A 24309-nucleotide genomic window follows, 5' to 3' on the forward strand; every position below is an offset into this window, starting at 1 on the left:
CCTGAAGTTTACTGATTGTACCTTGAGGGTTCTTGAGGTTAGCTTTGGGGGGGTCTCTGTTGGATCTGGAGAAGAGTTCATCAGCAGAGTCCGTTTGCTGCTTCAGCGTCTCACGTCTAATATGAACAGACCTTGGTTTAGGGTTTCCCAGCTCTAGTCCAGAGCTGCTTGGAAGTTCTCTGTGATTCTTCAGGTTTGGCTCTGAGGGTCGGCTCGGCAGGTTAGCTCTTCCTGAGCTTTCACAGAGGAGGCACAGGTTTCCTGGAAGACAGAGACAAGGGTTAGAATCCAAGCTGGATTCAAAAGTCATAGAGTTACACTGAGGATCTAGGCTTAAGCGCTGACCAACTGGAACAACACTGCGGCGTTGAGGCAAGGTCTGAAGACAGCTTAAGTAGTGGATCCTCTGATGATCTTGATGAGCTGCAGCTGTGCAGGAGGCTCCCTCAGAGGATCCACGGCGGACTCTGCTGGAGAAAGGTGGAATTTCTCCAGCTCCCAACAGTGATGGCATAGTGAAATGGTACTATGTAAATAAACTTCATTAATAAATTAATGTGATTGGAGCTACAGAGGGGGAAAAAAATCCCAAGATTAAGATTTTAAAATTTGTTAAAGTCAGATTTTTTTTTATGAAACTTGCAGCTGTAGTCGCAACAGAAGGTGGTGCTACAAAGTAACTCAGGGGGGCTGCATAATTTTGCACACATGATTTTTACTTTTTTTTTTTAATTTATTTATTAAAAAAGTGTAAAATATCCAGTACATATTGTTTCACTTCATGATTGTTGATTTCTTACAAAATTTTACAATTTTATGTCTTTATGTTTGAAGCCTGAAATGTGGCAAAAGGGTCAGAAAGTTCAAGGGGTCTGAATACTTCACAAGGCGCTGTATAAATATGTACCACAACCAATATTATTATGGTAGCCTGTGTGTCAAAAAAAGTTTAGAGTACACCAGGGCTCACCAGTTAAAAATCAGCAGGGTCCGAATAAAGAAAATCAACAACCAGTAAAGGTCCAGAGACTTTTTTAATTATATACTGCTACTTTAAACAGAATTTAACACTGAAATAAAATTAGGTTTTTATGCATCCATGTTATACACTAACTTTTTAAATAAAAAAATATTTGAAAAAAAATGACATTTTCCCATTTTAAAACCTAAAGCATTTTTTTTAAGTAGAGAACAATCGTTCACTTTGGTTTAAAGACAATTTCCTGATTCACATATTTTATAAAACAAACTGACCGTTTGTTATGTTTTCTTTCTTTTTTCTGTCTTAATGAGAGCAGTGGGCTTTATGCTGCCCTGCAGGGCTTTAAACCTGGGTTTGAATGGAGACAAAGCCATTCTAAAGCACATATCAAGGAGCTCATTTTGAGCCTGGATCCATATTTATTGTTGATTCTGTTCATGGTGGAGAATCCTGCTTCACAGCAGCAGGTTGAGCCAAACATCCTCTAAATGTGCAGGGTCATCTTTGAGCACCATTTCACTTTTCTTTCACCAGTTCACCACAGTTATTCCAGGAGTCCACACTTTCTCTGCTCTCTTTTTCTCATCATCTTCTCCTTCTTTCCCATCGCCCGGCTTGCCACAGGTTTGCCTGCTGTGTCTAAAAGTAGCAGCAGCAGCAGCCCAGACTGACAGCAGCTCATTGGATCATTTGGATAAGATGTAGCCTGGTCCCAGAAGGCTTTACCATATTAACAGGAGAAGCGGCGTAAGTGAAATTAGACACTGTTGTCGGACAACATGCGGTAATTTACAATTGTTTGAAATCAGGTTGGGTCCGGATTAACCAGCAGGTCTGTCCAGATCCGGACCGCTGTCTGCTAATTCATGGCCTCTGGAGTATACTCTTACCAATACAAATTTCTCAGCATGCCATCATGTAGGCCTATACCAAGCTTGGAAACAGTGTGACGGTTGCATGTGAAGCTGTTCTAATTTCATTGGAAAGAATCTTAAAATATGTACCTGTCTAGAGAAGTTTATTTGGATTGAAGGGAAAGGTAAACCTGGAATTACCTAGATTTTAAACAATTCAGATCCCAGAGTTTTTATATAATTTCAACACTGAATGTTTCTTCCGTTTGTTTCCCTGTCGGCCCAATGACCATCTCTGCTCCTGACAATAAAATTTAAGTAATTCTTTTTTTTTTTTTTGTCAGATCAAGCTGTAACCACAGTGAGCTTTATCTGTGCTAATTTTTGCTTTGTGTTTCAGACTCCAAAGCCCCATTCTTCTTTTAAGTCTATATTTGCTAGCATGGCACTTACAAATATAGACTTAACAATGATCCTGAGTGACAACAGCATCATTGTTCCATAATACACCAGCACCTCCCACTAAAACACATACACATCAATTAGACCCTGTGACTGTACCTTCAACGCTGACTAGAAGGCTTATGTAACTAAGACCCCCAACCCCCTGTACCGCCTGATTTCGCCTCTTTTCTGATACACAGGACACAGTTAGTCCTGCATGAAACAGGTAGAGAGAGAACAGCTGTAGTCTCTTCCTTATTAGGGAGAAAAAGAAGCGCAGTCCCCCACATAAGTAAGCTACAGTCATATTAAATAGGCCAAATGCCTATACTTAGAAGAGGGGTTGTCAGACAACGCAGGGTTCTGGTTCTTTCGGGTAATCTAGCGGGGAATAATTTTGGCATTAAGGTGTAAAATGAAGATAAAAGTTTGGATTGTGACCTAAACCCAGCTTGCGACATCATCCAAAACCTAAACTTTGAAAATGAATCGAAGCAGGGAAAAGTCTAGCAAGAGGAAAGAGGGCATTCAAGTGTTGTCAAGTAGTCTAATCTAATGGGTGGGTGGGCTGACTGAAGAGAGAAGAGGGGCCCTGCAGAGCATAAATAACCCCCAATCTCTCACATTCACAAGTGGATAATGGTTTAGCATGATGCGTCCTTTTAATTTGGAACGCAGCAGCTTCACTTTGCATGGCTGTGGACGGTTTTAAGCACTTCTACCCGGCATATGAGACAGCAGGCCACTCTTTGCTGAATTTCACTTGTTCTTTGAGGACTCTTTAGTGTTTGAAGATGCGACTTGAATTCATTTTTTTCAGCGGATAGCTTTGGAGATCCAGAGTCGATAACCAGTGTTTCCAGGCTTTCTTTGTATTTCTGTTCTGTTTAAACAGAGAACTGGAGAAAAAGCAAGAATCCCCAGCAGCATGAAGGCTTGCTAATGGCTGCTATGCCAATACTTTCTTTTTCATGAAGGTGGAAATCTGAAATAACTTGTTATTTTTATACGCTTACATGTCAGTGAAGGTGTCCCTTTTATGCTGTTGAACCCTGAGGGGAGACTGTCTCTAAATCAAACTACACCTCCACAGAAGGTCAGACACCAGGGGTCAGCTACTGCAAAGAGCATTCTGATCTGTGATGAAGGTCCGAGCTGCAGGGCTCATGCTTTCTTGACTATATAAAAGATGCTGCAAGGTTTTCCAAACACTGAATGGTTCAAGGGGACCCAGTGTCAGTGGAATTACAATGTACCTTTGGATGATTGTAAGGCAAAGCAATTTTGAAAATTCCCCTCTTGGCTGTCACAGAAACGATCTGCCATGGAGCGCAACAAAAACACTGCTGGTTAGGAAACACAGCAAAAAGGCAGGGGTGCAAATGTCCAAAACCATTGTTATCTATAACCATTCATTAAAATTGATGCGTGCAAGAAGAGCTTTTTATTTTAGAGCTGAGGTCTTCAACAGGGGGTACGTGACCCCTAGGGGGTCCTCGAGGTACTGCATGGGGGTCGCAAAAATTTTTGGTTGATTAGACTTTTTTTTATATTCCCCCCTGCAATTTTTTGACTAAGTAAAATGTCTTTAACTAAACATTAACATGAATGCAACACACTGTAGTAAACAGATAAATGGAGGCAGAAGACTTTTAGTCATCAATGCACACATTCAGAGACACACAGGAGCTCTTTCAAGCTGGGCACTGTTTCATTCGCAACACCTGTTCCATTAACCAGGAATCAGAATCAGAAAAAATATCATAATCCCAGGGAGGAATTACTTTCATTACATTGCTCCATATGTAATAAAATGACCATAGAGCCAGTTTGATAGAACACAATTTCATACAATATATAATTAGGGGATCCCCGCTCCATCTCACAATCAGTTTGGGGGTCCTTGTCCTGGAAAACATTGAAGAAACCTGCTTTAGAGAAGTTGCAGCAATATTCACTCAACTGTTTGGATCAAACGTCTCTAAAAAAGATTCTCCAGATGAAAAGTTAACTGGATTAGCATATTTTTAAAAAAATCTATAAAACATATTCAATGTCATAACTCTTGAATTTAACTTTAATAATTTGCCATCATTTAAAATATTAGCCCAATCATTTGTTTCCTAAGTATAATCCAGGCAAAAAAAAGAAGAAAGCAGAACGTAGTGATCTCACTGTAAAATAATGGCAGCATTATTCTGTGGGAATAAGGAAAGGGGAATCTGATTGACTTGATGGAAAGATGAAAGGAGTTTAATTCTTGGCAAGCAGTAGGAAAACATTTTAGAGCCTGAAAAAGATTGGACGGTGGGGCGGATGTTCACCTCCGGCAGGACAATAAACTTAAAGACTCGTGGTTGAACTGCGATAGAGCTGCTTCATTTTAAGCAGATTTATATGTTGCAGCCAATCACAGCCAAGATTTGTTCACTTGAAAACTGAATAAATGAAATCCAGGGATGCTGTCCTGATCTGACTGAGCCTGGGCTAATCTTTGCAAATTTAATGTGGAAACATTTGAAATGGGACCGCAGAACACTTGCAGCTGTAAATGCAAGAAGAAGTGTTTCCAGAAAGTGCCACCCCCAACCGATGGACCCCCCCTGGCTCTGACAGGACTCCTCATGGGGGATGGTTTTACCTTTCGGTCTCCAGACCCACAGATGGATCTGCTGTGGTGTAATAAAAATGTTTATATAGATATATGTAAGCAGCATTTCACAGTTCTTTCCACAACAGAACATTGCAAACATATTTTTAAATGTCTTTCATCTGAAACCTCCAAAAAAATCTATTGAGGTTCTTAGTTTAAAATATGCAGAGGGTCTTTGCAAGGTGATGCAAACAGGTTTAGGATCCTAATGACCCAGAGTATCAGGGTTACATGAAATGTTTAGTTCCACCTAAAGGGTGTCACTGCTGGTGTTTGTTATATAACCCTGGAATGCATTCAGAGCCAAAGGTTTTGATGGAGAAGTGACAGCAACAGTCAAGTTTGGATCTGCAGCTCAGAACTGCAGACAGATGAACTGATGAGAAATTTCCTAGTCATCTTGAGTAGCGTTTTTCTTTTTTGGGAAGCATCCCTTTTTTTTTAAGCTATATATGCAAAAAGTGCTAAAAATTTGCTGTAGGTAATTGGTTGTTTTCAGGAGATTAGACAGAATTTCATTGTAGGTTGATATTATTTTAAACCTGAAGTGAGGCACAGACAGAAGCTTGTTTCTGGTGTCTCGTTTGGTGTCAGCCGATGTGTCTCTGCAGCTGCATTTGTTTGGAGTCGACGGTGTCATGTTGTGTCTTTTTTTGGGGGTGTTGGCGCTGGTGTGATTTCCCAACAGCTTGACTCGTGGTTCTGACTCATTAGCTTCCTGCACTGCCACAATGAGCCTCATCAATCGTATATTTGATAGGAGACGAGCTGCTTTCCCCCTACCTGGCCTTTTTGATTTACTTTGTTCCATAATCTAAACTAGAAAGAGAGTAAATACAAGTTCTGTGGCAAATGCTCTATATAGTGAAATCATTTTGACTGCTTCACCCACTTGATTTGATTTATTGTGGGGATTTATGTGCTTGTAGGGGTTCGAACATTGTTTTCCGCAAATCAGTTACAGCAAAACCCTGATTTACAGAAACAGGTGCATGTTTTAGTTGAAAAATCAGACTGGGGACAATTCATTTTAGTTATCTAATATAGTAAATAAAAAAAAAAAACATGTTTTGAAGAAATTTGAAGCTCTTTGTTTTCACAATCCAGAACTCCCAAACTTTTTTTTTTATTAAAAAAAACAAAATCTAGCGAGAATCCAATTTTATGCCTGAAATTATTGGTTCTGTTCTAAGGAATGACTGAAATCATCTGCATTTATTAAAAGGGAAAAATACAAGTTTAATTCCTCTCGGCCAGTACGTGGCGCAGTTGCACTCGCCTGTTCTCATTCCACACTGCTTGCCAGGTCTGCTAATGCTAATGCTAACCTTTGGTCATTTTGCAGCTCTGTCATGGAGCTAATAGGATCTAGTCTGTGCTCCGACTCATGTGACTTAAACTCACTATTCCTATTGGTGCAGATTTTTTTCGTGTTGACATTGGTATCTTAACCACAGTAAAATATTTGCATATTTTCGACTTTTTTTAAAAAGTCGAATTTTTAGATTTTATTTTTTTCAGTAAATTTAAACTTTTATTTTGCACCACTCTAGAGGATCTATAGATGTATGTTTTTAATAATTGCTTTAAAAAAAAGTTGTAGATATGACCTTTAAATCCTGGGAAAAATGACATAAGTTTTTTGTTTCTATTTGGTAGGTGTCAGGACTGTAGGTATAGTATTTTTAACTTTTCCACTGATGAAATATTTGGATTATTGCTATAGATGCTTCTAACAGTAGTTTGCATGAATGTAGACCCATTCCTCCTTAAAGACCTGCTGTAACTGAAGTAGGTAGTAGCTCCAAAACACAGACTTCGTTGTGCTGAAACAACTATGCAATTAAGTGGTCGCTGTGTGTTTAATCATTGTGCATTTGGAAGACCTAAGTTTAACTTCCTGTCTAAAGACTTTAGACGTTGTTTAAACATTTTTTTATGAAGGAAATGGCCTGTACTTATATCAAACATTTTCAAGCCAGGAGACTTGATCAAAGCGCTTTACACTACATTCAGCCATTCATGCCCTCTGACCCCCAATGTGGGTGAAGTGTCTCGCCCATGGACCCAACGACACCAAAGCCAGAGTCGGGGCTGAACCGACAAACCTTCGAATGCAGGGCAAACTCCTGCATCCAACACCACTGTTGCACCAAGGAGAGAAAAAAAGCTTTATATTACTAGGAAGATGTGTCAAACATTTTATTTCCTCTCTTTTTGCTAACTAATCCTGAAAACAATTGATATTGTTGTTACTGTGTGTGAGTGAGTGCGTTGAAGTTATGCATGCCTACCAGAGAGGATCTTTGTAGATAATCTGGGTAGCCTACACAGGTGAAGATAATCTACATCAGAGTGCTGAGCTTAAAGGAATAGTACACCCAAAACATGATTAGCCTTCATTTTCTACTCACCCCCATGCTGAACAACACTCTGGGGTACTTTTTTGATATCTCAAATGCATCTGGAGATCTGGGAGGCTTCTTGCTGTCTGCTGACATTCAAATAATGGAGGTCTATGGTGCCCGAGACAGAAAGGTCCATAAAAGTCCACAAAAAACGTGTCAATATTCCTCCATACTGCTCGTCCAATGTATTCCAAGTGTCCTGAGTGGGTAGCATCCAGAATTTACTCGAAACAAAGTCATTTAGAATGTTTTTAGAGCATAAACAGTAGTGTATAGGATTTCCTGAAAGCGCATACATGCGCGCTCACGACACTACGGAAGCCGGCAGACCAAACCAGATGAAAGTGCTCATTCAGCGTCTGCTCTGCCAATAATGCAAGCGTAGAAGAAGAAATGTGCTGTTTACCTGTGCAAAGAAAGAAACAACGAAAGAAAAATGTCTGATGACTTCAGTGTTGAGGAAGAGCATGAGTTCTTTGCCGAGCTGAATGCGCTGGTTTGGTCTGCCGGCTTCCGTAGCGTCGTGAACGCGCATGTGCGCGCTTTCAGGAAATCCTATACACTACTGTTTATGCTCTAAAAACATTCTAAATGACTTTGTTTCGAGTAAATTCTGGATGCTACCCACTCAGGACACTTGGAATACATTGGACGAGCAGTATGGAGGAATATTGACACGTTTTTTGTGGACTTTTATGGACCTTTCTGCCTCGGGCGCCATAGACCTCCATTATTTGAATGTCAGCAGACAGCAAGAAGCCTCCCAGATCTCCAGATGCATTTGAGATATCAAAAAAGTACTCCAGAGTGTTGTTCAGCATGGGGATGAGTAGAAAATGAAGGCTAATCATGTTTTGGGTGTACTATTCCTTTAAAAGAGCAGCAGAGCCTTCACTCAGTCCTGATTTCTTGTTTTGTAGATGTTTTGTATTTGTGTATTTTCACCTCGGTTCCCCTTGGACTTTCAATAAATCATCACAAACTCATCTGTGCCTACTCCTCTCTGCATTTGGGTCCTCAAAGCCTCCACACAACCTGACAGTTACAGTTACTTTACTTCTCGGTACATATTGTCACTCAACTCTCCTTCCACCTATTGTTTAGAGCACGCTCTTTTGGGCTTTTTTGGTTCGAACAATGAGCCCACATAACAAAACCAAACCACTTTGACACCCTGGAATTTCCGGTTAGTTTTAACTGAAGCCTAACACCAAAACTCATAGTTTAATGTGAAAAGTCAGATTTCTGGGAGATGAATCCTTTAACAAACACATAACAGTTGAAGACACTGTGAGAACAAATATCTCTTTGGATATGACATCATTATGCTCTCGCAGTGGGTAACGATGTATTGCATCTCACGCAGTAAGTAAACAAGTAAAACCATGACTTATCAGACTAGGTTTCCCATTTTATTGTTTAGATGAACAGTAGTTTTACCCATTGTGGTCTCTGGCTGCTGTAGCCCATCTTCTTTAAGGTCTTAAATGTTTGTCATTGCAAGGTGGCGCTGTTCCGGTACCGTTACCTCTACCGTTGCCCACTCTTCAATGAACTCTGCCCTCTACCAGGCATCTCCATTCACAAAACTGCTGCTCATTGGTTTTTCATTCTTTTCAGATTGTATTAAATGTCTGTGTGTGCGTATAAACCCCAACAGCAGAGACGAGCAGCCATAAGACTGCTAAATTCACTTAAATCTACTTTCTTTCTGGTTCCGCTTATCTGTTTAAATGTCAGCATGCTGTTTTTAGCGCATCTTTGTTCCTAAGTGCAGGGTCCTTTGCAAGGTGATTAGGTGATTTTCTATTTGTGTTAGTATTCAAGCAAGCAGCAGGCGGGCAGAGTCAAGGGGAAGATACATTATAAATTTAGAAATGTAGAAAAAAAGGAAATCTTGTGGCGGATGTAGAAACAGCAAGCCACCAGAAGATAAGGAGCTGAAGAATATAAAAGAGTTATTATTGGACTGACAACAAATGATTTGTTAAAGCAGTGAGAAAAGACCTGGTTTTGGATTATCTGAGGGAAACGATGAGAGAAAGAAAAATAAAAGACAAACATTAGGGGTGCTGACCAAACAACATCAGGATGACAGTGATGAGAAAAAAGAATAACCAACATAATCTGTCTATTAGTGGAAAAAGACCGTTTATTAAAAGCTGAGTAAAGATGAAGTGGCTAAGATGAACCTGCTTCGCAGACTTTAATCTCCAGCTGAGTTTGTGTACCACCAGCATTTTTTTTTTTTTAGAGATAATGTGATGGGATGCTCCTGCTGTGTTGATTGGTTCTTGGTCATTTCCTGACTGAGCATCCGTTTCCGCAGTCATTTTCTACTCAAGAGGGCAGATTCTTCCAGGTTTGAACATATTTAAAAAAGGAAAGCAGGCCAAACACATTATAATCCTATGTTTGTTATTCAGTAATGTGGTTGTGCTAACCTTCCTTGTGCACTTGTTTTTATCCTTGAATGATAAATAGTAACATTAGAAATTTAACATAGAAACTATATATAGTTGATGATATGTCTAACTATTTGAAGAAGTGAAACATTTTTAGTAACCCCCCATTTTCTTCCCATAACCCATAACACCAACAATCTCTCCAAAGAAGTCCTTCAATGTATCCTGACTAATATCGTTGAAAACTTAACAAAAACCCCTCTTTATACTGTAATCATAATACTGATAATCTCAAAAACAAGCTTATTTTAGGTACTTTAAAGGAGATAGTGGAAAATAACCTTAAATCAAAGTGTACATCTTCCAGTTTCTAAAATGTAATTGTAAATTATGTTAAATTATTTATACTATGTTTACATTGGGCAGTTTCCAACACCTTTTTATAATGATAATTGAGGTAGGACACATAACAAACATGCAGGAAGTGCTTCAGGAGGAAACAGTCAAAATAAATAAAATACCATTTCCTATTGTGAAGAGCAACTACTGCCCATTGAAGATAATTATACTTTGGAGCTTATTTCCAGTTGTTTTCCCCTGGAGCGATCGCTCTTTCAATCTATCTGTCCATTCTTTTTTCCTTGTCTTGTGATTTAAGCAATAAAGATGATTATTTTTATCCTGACAAAGGGATCTCTGCTTGAACTTAATTTGACTTCTGGGAAAGATTAAAACTGAAGGTTGGGCTCATTTTAATTGCAGTGCTGAAACTGTAAAAATAAATTGGATAACTTGCCAATTGTGAGAGGTAATTAGGTAAATGTATGTTGATTGCAATACTGAGTTCTGTCACACATCAAAATAAACTGTAAAACTAGAAATAATTATACGTACAGTGATAGTTTTGTGATTTAATGGTGATTATCTTCAGTTTATTTTAAAATGGAATTTAAAATCCTCCTTCTCACATATAAAGCCTTAAATGGCCAAGCTCCATTTTTTTAAAATCAGAGATCTGATTGTTCCTTATGTTCCTAACGGAGCACTTTGCTCTCGATCTGCAGGCCTAGAATTTCTAAAAGTAGAATGGGAGGCAGATCTTTTAGTTATCAGGCTCCTCTCCTGTGGAACCAACTACCAGTTTAAGTCAGTGAGGCAGACAACCAGTCTGCTTTTAAGGGTAGGGTTAAAACTTTCCTTTTTGTTAAAGCTTATAGTTAGAGTGGCTCAGGTTATCCTGAGCTATCTCTATAGTTATGCTGCTATAGGCTTAGACTGCTGGAGGACATGGGGACCCCTTTTCATCATTCATTCTATCTCTATTCTCCCATTCTGCAGTATTTGTTAGTTTGAACCCTAATTTCTCTGCATTTTCTTGATGCGATGCAAAAACACAAAAATAATAATCAATATGACAGCAGGTCGCAGTTATCTTTCAGTTTAACTTTGTATTTCTACCTCTGGTTGTTAAACAAGCAATTGGTGAATAAAAAAAAAAAAAAAAAAAAAGGTTAAAGATCTATTTGACAGACTCTGCTGTCACATCTTAAAGGTGCTTTTTAATCAGGTCTTCCAAGTTGTTAGTACTGTGAACTTTGTGGACCCATTTCCAAAGCTTTTCGCAATTATCTTAAATCTCTATCTTAGCTTTCCTTTTCCCACTTTACAAGCACACGCTGGCTCATAGAGAGCTAAAAAAAGATTATCATTGCAGTCAATCTACTGTAGGGCATGCTGCTTACAAAGCAGCGGATCCTGTTTCAGACCGCCTCATGACGGAGATGTACAATAACCAAAATTCAATTAAAGACCTCTAAAAATTCCTCACCGTGACAGGCACTGAAAGTGTCTCCAGGCCACAAGTGTTGACACAGTAGAACATCATGTATGGAAATTTAAACACCAGCCAGACTTACAAGGAAAGGTCAACAGGCGTAATAAGGCCTAAGCATCTTTTCCTTAATCTGCCTGACATTTTGAGGCATTTGACTGTTGTTGAGTCAATATGAAAACAGCCTTGTTGTGCAGTCTGCTGTGAAAGCCCCCCCTCTTTAAAGAGCAAACAGTAATCAAATGCCTAAAAAGATTAGGCGCAAACAAAAAGAAAGATTCCCTCGGACGAATGCCTGCCCCCACAAGGAGCGCGTGCATTACTCATCCCCCACAGAGCCGCCTTGCTCTGGTGTATTGTGGGAGGACTGGTGGTGGGCGGCTGTGCAGGAGATTGAGAGCTGCCTTACAAGACTGCATGACTTCAGCTCGCATAAAAGAAACTGTATCTACATAATGCTTCCTCAGCTTCCCCCTCACGCCGAGAAGCTTCTGTTTGGGTAAAGAAAAAAACAAACAAAAAAGCGTGCTTCTTTCTACACTTTCAAACTCATCAGGAAAGCCAGTGTGGTGGAACCCAGACATCTTGATTCAACCGTGCTTCACCTTCAGAGCCGCACACACACACACACACCCACTTTGCATGCCAGAAACAAAGGCACACACAAAACGAGTGAAGGTCTTGTTCTTGTTCCAGGTGCAGAGAAATCTGTGAAGCAGCATGTGGCTTGTCCCAGTTACTTTACAGTACCTGTGTGTGTGTATGTGTATGCATGCTGGCCAGTGTGCATGTGAGTGCAATTGCGTATTGCGACAAGACTGACCCATTTGAATCCAAGTGCGGGCGCTCACCAATGCATTCTTGAAACTAGTTCAGCATGTAGGTTAAGCTGCGACTGACACTTCTGTGTGGCAGAGAGTGGCAGCTGCTGGTCGATAGAGAGGCTGAGAGGAAGATGCACCATTTTAGGACTGGACACCAGTTTCAATTTGAGATGATGACTCTGTAGGGGCTGCAGAGTCTCTTCCAACTCTGTGGTCTAGAGCAGGGGTCCCCAAAAAAATTTCAGCCTATGACCAAAGAATAACGTTACATATAATTACTTCACTTTTTATTGATTTATACATAGAAAGTTAATTAATGATCACTTTTATAATATTTATTCATTTTGTCATCACTATATACTTAAAATTCAACGTTGTGGAAAATTTAATACTTAAATCTCGTATTGATGAATAAATGCATTTTACATGTAATTCAAGATACATCAAGTTATTTCATGGTTTACCCCTTTACGTTCCTATGAACTACAGAAGCTAGATTTTCTAAATTTCTGTGTATTGTATTTTATGCTGATTGGATGCATGCTTTGAATAAGACTGGAGGAGAGAGCGATGCTGGAACTATTTAAGGATGCCTATATGGACCGACAGCGCCAGGATTTCTCAGTGAGTCTTTTTTTGAAACTGCTAGATGATGGAGGTTGTAATAAGTCCGGCCATATCTCTGCAGGAGATTCTAAACCACAGCCTGGATAGAGGAGGCAGCCTCCCAGGAGAGAAATACACTACAGCCTACAATACGGCCGCACTAATCCATGGTAGTTAGGAGAGCTTTCATGGACTATTAGACACATTTACATTACATTATCTTGACTCTGTTGATGTTTCCTCCTTTGTTTATCCAAGAATTCACTACAGTGACAGTGTTGTATGAACTCCCACCAAATGTGTACTCTATTTTGGTGGTATTTAACTTCATTTCATCTATATTTCGCTGAGATGAACTTATTTTGAGATGAACTTATTTTGAGAACTTATTTTTCCATTTATTTTTTTCCATTTTTCTGGGAACTTTCTATAAAGCTCTTTGTGACCTCCCCTTGTTTTTTTAAAGGTGCTAAAAATAAACTTTTACTTACTGAGACAGCAATTTCTCCTCTTGCAAGAATAAAATGCCTACAGTAAAACAATCAATAATAAGAGCTGTTCTCTGAGTTGCATTTTGCTATTTACATGATGACTTAAAAAAAAAAAATATTATCCCTGAAACATTACAGTTGGATCTTGGTGTGCATGTAACATGAAGCCAGATTTACACTGATATGGTTTAGTTCAAAGCATATTTACAGTGGATCAGGGGTGCAGACAACGGAACAGAGAGGTGGAAACATGTTGCAAACGCAAACCCACTGCAAATACATAAACGTTGCTAACACACAGGCAAATAAAAAACACATCCAAAGAAATCCAAATGTTGCAAGTAGCAAATACAAGAGCAGGTTAAGAAAAGCTTCATACATTTTAAGTTTTGGATAAGGGTCTAGTCAATACATGTTAATCTGTAGTTGCAATGCCCACCTTCTGGTTCCATATGAGTTTATGATTGGGTGCCCTTGGGCGTCTGGAACACTTCTCTTATGCCACGTTAGTTTGTCGCTTTTTTAAAATTTGCAGTTGTCTTTGCATTATTTTCCCTTTGATCCTGTTTTCTATTTAGAACTAGAATCTTTTATGTATTTGCAGCCGGTATTATGTTTGCAGTTCGCTTCTCTCTATTTTTTAGTAATTGCAGCTTTGTTAGCTTGCAGTTATTTTTTGCAATTTGTGGCATTCTTTCCTTTGCGCATGTTTTTTTTTGTTTGTGTGTTAGTGAAATGTTTGCAGGACCTTTTGAATATGCTGTCAAGTCATGTTTTTTATGCACCTTTTGAACCGTTCATATTCATGTTTTACAGATGCCCAGTGAAAGGTCAGACCTGAATTCCATTAGGAACACGTGGCAAGATGTGAGAACTGTTCTTTCTACACAGAATTTGAGCCACTTTGCAAATAAACATTTGCCAAAAAAAAGTAAAAAATTCATAGCTCATTGACAGAATGAACTGAGTAGGTTTAAAAAAAATCTATAAGAGGATCAAGGGAAAGCCTCATTTGACCAAATCTTACTCTGGTTATTAGTTTGGTGTGCCACCACAAATGTGGTAAAACTTTCTGCAGACGCCCCTGGGAGGAGGATGGTGAGTCTTGGGGCTTGAAATAAAGGAGATGAGGGGATCTTCTCCTCAGAAATGTGCACACTAGAGAAGGGAAGTAGACAACAGGCGGAGATGGAGAGAGAAAGAGAAAGAATAAGAGAAGGAAGGTGAGGCAGAAGGAAGGGTCATTCCTGTTGCTCCTCGGATCCGGACAGCAGCTGACCGTCCGGTGTTGAAGGGCGAAGGTATGTGTGTCTGCGCGTGTGTGTGCGTGGAAGAGCCGCTGTGTTGTGCGTGTGACAGAGACCGCAGAGAGCCTCTCACAACTTCCAGCAGCGTCCTCCCTGCGCCGCTGCGCTGCGCCCTGCCGCCGCTGCCGCGTCTCTCCAAGTGTTTCTCCGGGACGCAGGCGGCTGGCGCGGTGAGATGTGAAGCAGCCTGAAGTATGGCATGCAAGGATGCTGTCCGCAAAGAAGAAGGAGATGGTGACAGCGACGCGACCCGCGCTTATTCGGACCCTGATCTACTTTTTCTGGTTGACGACTTGGTGAGTGAGGCGCTGAAAGCTGGTTCAGACATGAAAGTTGGCTTCTTTTTTCTTTTTTAAATATTATCCCCCCTCCTAGTGTGAAAAACATCTCCGGACAAACAAGGAAGGATGAGAGGATCTACCCGGAGAATTTTACTCGGATATTGGACCGACTTTTGGATGGATATGACAACAGGCTGCGACCTGGATTTGGTGGTATGTAGAGGAGAGGCGCGTTTTTGCGCACCACAGAACCAGCATCTTATCACTGAAAAATACTGCCATTTTGGATGAAATGTTAACTGAAATGAAACTTCAAATGTTCATGCTGTTTCTTTTGCATTAGAAAGGATTGTTTAAAACAACATTTTGTCCGTGGAGGCATAAAAAGTAGCTTCCTCTAAAGAGGTCATACTAAAAAAAAAAAAAAAAAAAAAAAAAAACTCAGCTTTTATATCTCTCACTCCTATCTTATAAAAGCTCCACCTTAACGTTTTCATTGCATCTGAAATGAATACCTACACTTTTGCGCAGGGCATACCCAAGGATTTCCGAGTCCCCTAAAGGCAGGCAGTCATCTGCTGCTTCATCTTTCAGTTAAGCAGCAATTAGTTTGGTTGATTAGGTCGTTTAAAATCAGAAAAAGAGGTAAAAAACCCACAGTGGGGTTGTTTAGTTGTAAGAGGTTGGAGGAAACAAAATTCAGAATAAGATAATTCCCTACAGGGCCGGACAAAACTTCCATGGGGCCCTAAGCAATATTCAGTTTTGCTTTTTTCTGATGGGTTACTGCAGTCAACAATCAGGTGATCAGATTATTCACGAACCTTCTACTCATTGCAGGCCTGGTAGTGTTATTCTTATTATTCTATATTGTATTAGTGTTCATAAAACTAATGAAATATGCCAGTATGAAACATCCATTTCCATTTTCTCCCACTTGAGGGCGGATTATACTTCTGCATAGGCACACATCAAATGTCGCTTGGATCTGGTCGCAAACCAGTTTGGCTGCTATGCTTCTGCACGGTTGGTCTGGAATTTCTGGGGACGAACAGCAGTTTCCCGTCAAAGCGCTAGGAGGAGTCTATCCGAGAACTTGAACTTCTGCGTGTGGTCACGAAAACTTCGTTTTGGTAGACCTTGGCATCTTTATATTATTTGTCTGAGGCATCGTAGAAGTGGTTGTACTTCCAAACCTCCTCGATTAACCTTTCGTCATAGTTGCCATTTTAGTTGTTCCTCATTTTAAAAAAAATGGCGCCTCTGGCACCGAATCGAGAAGGACGACCACACAGACAGCCGGAAAGACATACCGAGGACCAATCACAGCTGCTTTTTGTCTGCGCACTTCCGTTTGAAGTCTGCGCAGGTTTTGCTACTATCCGATGCGTAGTCAGGATTTTTGTAGGTGCGTGACGACGGTTGCAGAACCTCTGCGCGGGGTGCATGGTCGCGCACAGAGACAGATTTGACGGTTGCAGAGGCCATGAGTCAGAAGCATAAATTGGCCTTTAGTCCTTGTCAGGGTCATGGTGGGGCCAGTGCCTATATGTGGCAGTCTATGGGTGACAGGTGGGGTACACCCTGGACAGGTCGCCAGTCTGTCGCAGGGCAACACAGAGACACACAATGACTCACAACCAAGTACGAACACACTCACAGCTAAGGACAATTTAGAGGAAACCAATTAACAGTCCTGTTTTTGGACTGTGGTAGGAAAGCCGGAGTACCCAGAGAGAACCCATGCATGCACAGGGAGAACATGCAAACTCGACGCAGAAAGACCCAAGGCCAGGAATCAAACCACAGGAGTAACTTCCTGAAGGACTGGTAGGGTCATGTCCCCACCAATAATTTCAATGGATAGACTTTGGCTCTCAACATTGTGTGGGACAAATTTCTAAATTTGATTTTGCTGCTTTTGAAGGAGGATAATCACTGATGTAACTGATAGGGAAAACATCCATCTATCAATCCATATTTTTCTGAATGGACTGATGGATGGATGACATGCTATATTGTTCAATAAATATATGTTTTAGTTTAATTTTGAAAAATACAAACCCTATTAAAGCTTTTTGGTCAAGTAACTGTAGGTCCATCAGCCTCCACCCTTAGAGTGTCCCCACAAACTTTCATCACAAAGTTACATCCTTGAATCAAACCCAGTACTTTCTGCAAGGCAGAAGTGTTACCCACTGCTCCACCATGCAGTCCTACCAGTATGAAACTTTTACTGTAAAAATGCTATTTTTTTCATTTTCGGTTCCAAAAAACTTCAACAGTCATGAGAAAATAATCTCTAGTGCAAGAACAACAAAAAATAAAATAAGTATTTCCATTAAGTATCCAAACTTAGCATTTATCTGTCTCATTTGTGTGTCATTCTGGACCCCAAGACCAGGAAATATATTTAAATTTCCCTCATATGCCCCTCCAGTTTCTTTGGAGCCCTAAGCAGCTTCTTATACCAAGCTTGGGCCTGTATGACTTTGCAAAAACAACACTGTGTAACCTCTTTTGAAGACCATATTTCTTTGGTGTTTGAACCTAGTGAGTGAAAAGAAATACATTGTTATTAAATGCAGTCCAAATGTCCTGAGTTAAGGTGTCAGTCAAGCATCAGATCGGAACCTGGACTACTGAGGTCATGTCCACAAATAGAATGGGTAGGAATAATAAGACAGTTTATAAACAGTGTTTTATATATATATATATATATATATATATATATATATATATATATATATATATATATATATATATATATATATATATATATATATATATATATATGAGAAAAAGGAGCTTAGGCGAAGCGATTCCACTCCAGAGCAGAAGGTGGCGGTACTGCGACCAAAGCCAACCACCAGTAGTAAACAAGAAGAAGAAGAAGCGAAGCAGCGTAGCCGGGTGTAGCAGTAAAAAAATCAGTTGTTGTGGAGAATTGTGTGGGTATGGCGAGTGGGAAAGAACAGGAGTTGGAAGACGCTCCAGCAGCACTTTATAGGTCTGCTATATGGCACCACTTTGCATTTAGAGTGACCTACGATGACGGCAGAAAGAAAGTTGTGGATAAAAGTGCAACAGTGTGCGAGCATTGTGCAACACGTTTTATTTATGCTAACAGCAACATGACCAACATGTTATCCTAACCCTGAAATCCCTCATACTCCATCAGCGCTCCGCCCCGCTGCGCTCCAGACCGGCTGCACAAAGCAAAGCCTACAGCCTCCACTGTGGCTCCCGTCCGCTCCGCTCTGAGTTCCTTGTAGATCGTAGTGGGCATGCGCGAGATGATTAAATTCAAAGCAGCAAAACATGTGGAAATTATCCAAGGTTTCCGTGAATCATTAAAAATATTTACAATTCATACATTTTTTTTGATTTTTTTCATTAATTTCATACATTTTTATTTTTCATTAATTTTTATAATTTTTTTTATTTTTCGGTGTAACAATAAACATATACCGAACCGAACCGAAAACCGTGACCACAAAACCGTGAACCGAACCGAATCGTGGATTTTGTGAATCGTTCCACCCCTAATATATATATATATATATATATATATATATATACACTCACCGGCCACTTTATTAGGTACACCTGTCCAACTGCTCGTTAACACTTAATTTCTAAGCAGCCAATCACATGGCGGCAACTCAGTGCATTTAGGCATGTAGACATGGTCAAGACAATGTCCTGCAGTTCAAACCGAGCATCAGTATGGGGAAGAAAGGTGATTTGAGTGACTTTGAACGTGGCATGATTGTTGGTGCCAGAAGGGCTGGTCTGAGTATTTCAAAAACTGCTGATCTACTGGGATTTTCACGCACAACCATCTCTAGGGTTTACAGAGAATGGTCCAAAAAAGAAAAAACATCCAGTGAGCGGCAGTTCTGAGGGCGGAAATGCCTTGTTGATGCCAGAGGTCAGAGGAGAATGGCCAGACTGGTTCGAGCTGATAGAAGGGCAACAGTGACTCAAACAACCACCCGTTACAACCAAGGTGGGCAGAAGCGCATCTCTGAACGCACAGTACGTCGAACTTTGAGGCAGATGGGCTACAGCAGCAGAAGACCACACCAGGTGCCACTCCTTTCAGCTAAGAACAGGAAACTGAGGCTACAATTTGCACAAGCTCATCGAAATTGGACAATAGAAGATTAGAAAAACGTTGCCTGGTCTGATGATTCTCGATTTCTGCTGCGACATTCGGATGGTAGGGTCAGAATTTGGCGTCTACAACATGAAAGCATGGATCCATCCTGCCTTGTATCAACGGTTCAGGCTGGTGGTGGTGGTGTCATGGTGTGGGGAATATTTTCTTGGCACTCTTTGGGCCCCTTGGTACCAATTGAGCATCGTTGCAACGCCACAGCCTACCTGAGTATTGTTGCTGACCATGTCCATCCCTTTATGACCACAATGTACCCAACTTCTGATGGCTACTTTCAGCAGGATAATGCGCCATGTCATAAAGCTGGAATCATCTCAGACTGGTTTCTTGAACATGACAATGAGTTCACTGTACTCAAATGGCCTCCACAGTCACCAGATCTCAATCCAGTAGAGCATCTTTGGGATGTGGTGGAACGGGAGATTCGCATCATGGATGTGCAGCCGACAAATCTGCGGCAACTGTGTGATGTCATCATGTCAATATGGACCAGACTCCCTGAGGAATGCTTCCAGCACCTTGTTGAATCTATGCCACGAAGAATTGAGGCAGTTCTGAAGGCAAAAGGGGGTCCAACCCGTTACTAGCATGGGGTACCTAATAAAGTGGCCGGTGAGTGTATACATATCCCTTAAAATGAATGGTCCTAAAAACTTCGGCGGGATTTCCGCCTGCATGTGTACATGAAAAGACATATATTACTAAAGAGCGCAAGACAGGTCATGAACATGTGAGACTGTTGTTTATACAGTTGGCCATACAGTGGAGTTAAAAATGAACTTATCAGTGAAGTTCTGATTTTAACGATGCTTCAAACATTTGTATCCAAAAAATTATGAAAAAAAAATAATATCCCAAAAATTTGGATACATGATCCTTGATTTTGATCCATGATTCATTCCGAATAGTAAACCTTGTTTTTTTTTTGAAGGGTTCTGATTGGCTAACCAGTTTTAGTTTTGTGCTCCACTGCTCCCTATGCGTTTACTGTTTTTAAAGTCATGTTTATTGATGTACTTCTGTAGGTTGGTGGGGATAAAAGCATTTCTAAAACACCTCCTATTTGTACAGCATAATTGGGGGAAAACCCTCATGTGGACTAGGCCTGACATTATTTCGGTTGAGCATTTCTGTACTGTTGTGGTGCTAACAGTTGTTAGCCACACTGTGTAATTTTTTGTGACTAGGGGCACCAATTCAATTCAGGTTATTTATATAGCGCCGATACACAATATGTCATCTGAAGGCACTTTACCAGACCTGTTACAGTACTTCCAGGTGTAGCCAGCCGCTTCAGATATTATCAGCCTATTAAATGCTCGTCATTACCGGTTATCAGTCCCATAGAATGGCTTCAGATTGAGCCTCCTACTAACTCAGTAGGTTGTTATCACTGAATTAATCCTAATCCCAACCCTGAGGAAATTCCTTTTTTACCCACAGAACTTCATCTATTGTAAAAACAAAAAGTTGACCGGCAGGTCGTTGATGTCAAACAACCCCTTCCAAAAAAATATCATATCCTGTCAACTGAGTTGTTTTTAAACAGCACTTTACCGTATTTTGCCGACCATAAGTCACAGTTTTTTTTCATAGTTTGGCCAGGGGTGTGACTTATACTCTGGAGAGATCACACTGTACTGTAAAAAAAAAAAACCGAAAAAAAATCTGTTTATGGTGAACAAAGTAACTGCTGGGTAGTGCTGTAGCTAGCTGTGCTCAGTAGCTAACAGGTTAGCCTCTTTTAGCGCAGTCAGTTAGCCATATTAAGCTTCACTACTTTTAACTTTGTGTCAACAATTCAATTTGTCATTCCTGTCCTCAGATCTTAATATAAAGAACAAAAATAAGCTATTCCATTTCAGCTACTTTAGATCGCCACTGAAATGCAAAATAATAGCAAATATATACGTAATAATATGTTGAGACTCCAAAAGTGATTTGATTTTCAAGAAACCGGTGCAATACATTTTGTCCGAGAGGAGTTGCCATATGGTGACGTTATAAGAAGGGGCCCCGAGCAGATCTGGTACCTACACTGACCATCTACACTGAAACAAATAATGCAATACTTTTTGTCATTTACTTAATTGTAGTTAGTTACTTTAAGAACATTTTTTGATGTTAGTAGCTTAGGTAAAAAACAATTGTGTTAAAGTAACTAAATATGATTAAGCCAAAATGCCAAAAGCGGATGCATAATTTTTTTCACTGTAAAGTTACAGACGAGAGTTGTTGAGAGGGGCTGCCTGTATGGAGCATCGCTACGCAGCAAATGCTGAATATTGACCTGAACATTTTTTTTTTTTATATAACTCAAATTAAGCTAAACATGTTCTCAAAAGGAGGATATGCCCTAGTTCATTGCTATACGGCCCCCTCTGATGATTGGCTGTCACATTTAGTGCTGAATTCAGGGTTTCAAGGGGCAATCCTGCCCTTCATATTTAAAGTAGGGAAATCTGACTCAGACACAAAAAAACAGGAAGTTAGAAGAGAGTGAAGCGTTAATCATAAGTTCACACATTTATGTGGCACTTGCCATCTACATAAAGCACAGACACAAGCACAAAACTTATAGAATTACAAATATGACTGCAGGGCATACTTTCCAATTACAAAAGTTTATATGTGCACAACTGGTGCATTTATAAAGCTGTCATAACTAAATTGTACTCCTAAAGGCCAAGAGGCAAAAAGAGATTGCAAAGTTTCTCCAACCAAACTATTTTTAAAACAGTAAAGGTAGCTTAATTTCCACACTGAGTGGTACTGTAAAAAAGCATGCATGGATGAACAAGGATGCCCAAAAGTAAGGTAAGCGTGCAGTAAATAGATTTGAAGTTTATCTGAAATTAAAACCCTAAAGTATACAGATGAGTACAGAGACCCTCTGGAAAGCAATCAATGACATAATTACACCATCATAGGGGCCCATCTGCCCAAGATGGTTTTTCTGGAATCCACATATTTTTTCAGAAGGAGCTGCAAGAAAAAACCAAATTGCAATTTTTTTACAACATGGACAGAGGAGTTAATTATTAATGCAAAATGGCTTCAGTGTCAGAAAACCGACAATGAACATCATTCTGAATCACCACCCCAAGGGGAAACTTGGTGGTGGCATCATCATGATGTAGGGATGTTTTTCTTGAGCACAGATGGATGGAGCGTGTGTTAGAATCATGTAGAGAATCCATGACAAGCCTTGAAATCTACCGTTTACTCTCAGTCTCTAGAATCTTACAGAAAAGGCCATCTTTAACACTTTCGCTGCATGGGAAAATAAATACTTTAGAGGGAAATGCTGTAGGAGGGATTTGACTAAGAATAATGGGTTTGTGGACATTTAAGCAAACCGGCTTTACCTGCTGAGGGCTAAAAAAAGTTTCAAATAAAGCCTAAAGGACAGTAAGCAAGAACTCAAACAATTCAGTACAGTTTATTAAATTTAAAGACCATCAGAAGTAAATGAGCTGTGGAAATGCATTCAGGATTTGTAAAGGCATGTTTGCTGTTCTGTGATGCATGCAGGTAACCTGTTACCTTATAAATACACAAGGCAGTGGATGCTGAAATGTGTTTTTCTCCTCACTGTGATGTTGAGGGGCCACGATTCTACGTGCATTTGAGTCAGGGTTAGTTATATAATCCCCTGTATGTTTCAGGACAAATGCATAATGCTCGGTTGAAGAGTTAGAAGTATGGATTTGGTCTTCATGCAAGATGTCTATTGAATATTCATGTTAGAAAGCAGGGAGAACTGGTTTACTGTGCAAAAGCAGCCTGTCAACAGGAATGCCTGTATGCAGACGTGCACTTAAAGCTTGTCTCCACACTGTTACTCCACATCTGTTCAATGGGAGGGGGGGATCAAGCAGATTATGTTTTCACATCTTTTAAGTTATTTTCCCCATTGCATTATGCAGAGCACTACAGAGCTCCTGTAAAGAATATTTTTCAAAAACTATTTTATTAAAATGGATAACTGTCTTAAAATGGATTGTAGATCAGCAGAATTTCAATTGGAAAATGTCAATGAATTGAATTTCTGCTTTCTGTTTAATCGACAGGTCCTGTGACGGAGGTGAAGACTGACATTTATGTCACAAGTTTTGGGCCGGTCTCAGATGTTGAAATGGTACGTAGCTAATCACTTGTTACCCACTGCTCTCATCATGTTTAACTTTGATTCTACCTCCACAACAACTGCTGTTAGGTTACACTGCAGCATTTATCACTCATTTATCATTAGTGCAATATCAATACACTGCAAAAAAGTAAGTAAATTTTTGTATTTTGAGTCAATGAATAAGACAATTTGTCAATATAATAAGACGGTTTAAGTATAAAGTAATGAAAAAGCCCAAAGGTGCTAATCGATTGGTCAGATCATCATTTTTACGTGCTCAGATTAAGGGCAAATATGCTGATGAAGATTCTCGATCCAGGTCAAAAATAATAATAGGCGAGGTCTTCGGTTGTCCTAACCCTAGCCTATTCAGCCAGGCCAACAATTCCCTTTAACGATGCCCCTTTAAGACACTTAAAGGCTGGTTATACTCCTGCAGCAGTGTGTCGCAGTGAGCTTGATGCAGACATTTTTGATTTATGCTCAATTTTGAGCGTGGTCTGCGCTATTCGCTGTGGGTCTAGATACGGCCAAGGTGTCGAGGAAGTGGGGACAAGTTTGTCTGACAACGGAGGGACATGAGGGCCAAAAGAGAGGGATCCAGGTGGAAAAAGGGTCCCGGTGTGCTTGCGCACCTCGCCCTTCAAGCTGGTCCAACTTCACGAGTTGTTTTCCACAATTGCGGTCATACAAACAAAACAAGCCGGCCTCCTGTCTGCGGCACCTACAATTTGGGAGAGGTGCAGCAGAGTGTCTGCGGAGTGGGCAGGGACGTCTTTTTGTTCACTGAGACACTTACACAGACAACCTAGTTTTGAATTATAAATCAGCCTTTAGATGGGTATGGAGCATTGCAGGCTAACAAAAGAAGCCAAACAACCTCCATTCCAAAGGGGTGGACCCCTTCG

At 40.2% G+C, this 24309-nt stretch overlaps 1 protein-coding gene across 2 annotated transcripts in view; it reads left to right on the forward strand.

The window, feature by feature from the left end:
* The first annotated feature begins 14656 nt into the window (after nt 1–14656).
* The window catches only part of gabra4 (gamma-aminobutyric acid type A receptor subunit alpha4), a 61793-nt gene continuing 52140 nt past the window's right edge, over nt 14657–24309 (forward strand). For both annotated transcript variants that reach the window (XM_038277611.1, XM_038277612.1), the window contains exons 1-3: nt 14657–15101; nt 15181–15299; nt 23343–23410. In XM_038277611.1, coding sequence (XP_038133539.1) covers nt 15013–15101; nt 15181–15299; nt 23343–23410 — 276 coding nt within the window. In that variant the 5' untranslated portion in view covers nt 14657–15012. The remainder of the gene's footprint in view (nt 15102–15180; nt 15300–23342; nt 23411–24309) is intronic.

The sequence above is a fragment of the Cyprinodon tularosa genome, unplaced genomic scaffold (assembly GCF_016077235.1).
Source record: "Cyprinodon tularosa strain WSP-4 unplaced genomic scaffold, ASM1607723v1 ctg133, whole genome shotgun sequence".
NCBI classification, from domain to species: Eukaryota; Metazoa; Chordata; class Actinopteri; order Cyprinodontiformes; family Cyprinodontidae; genus Cyprinodon; species Cyprinodon tularosa.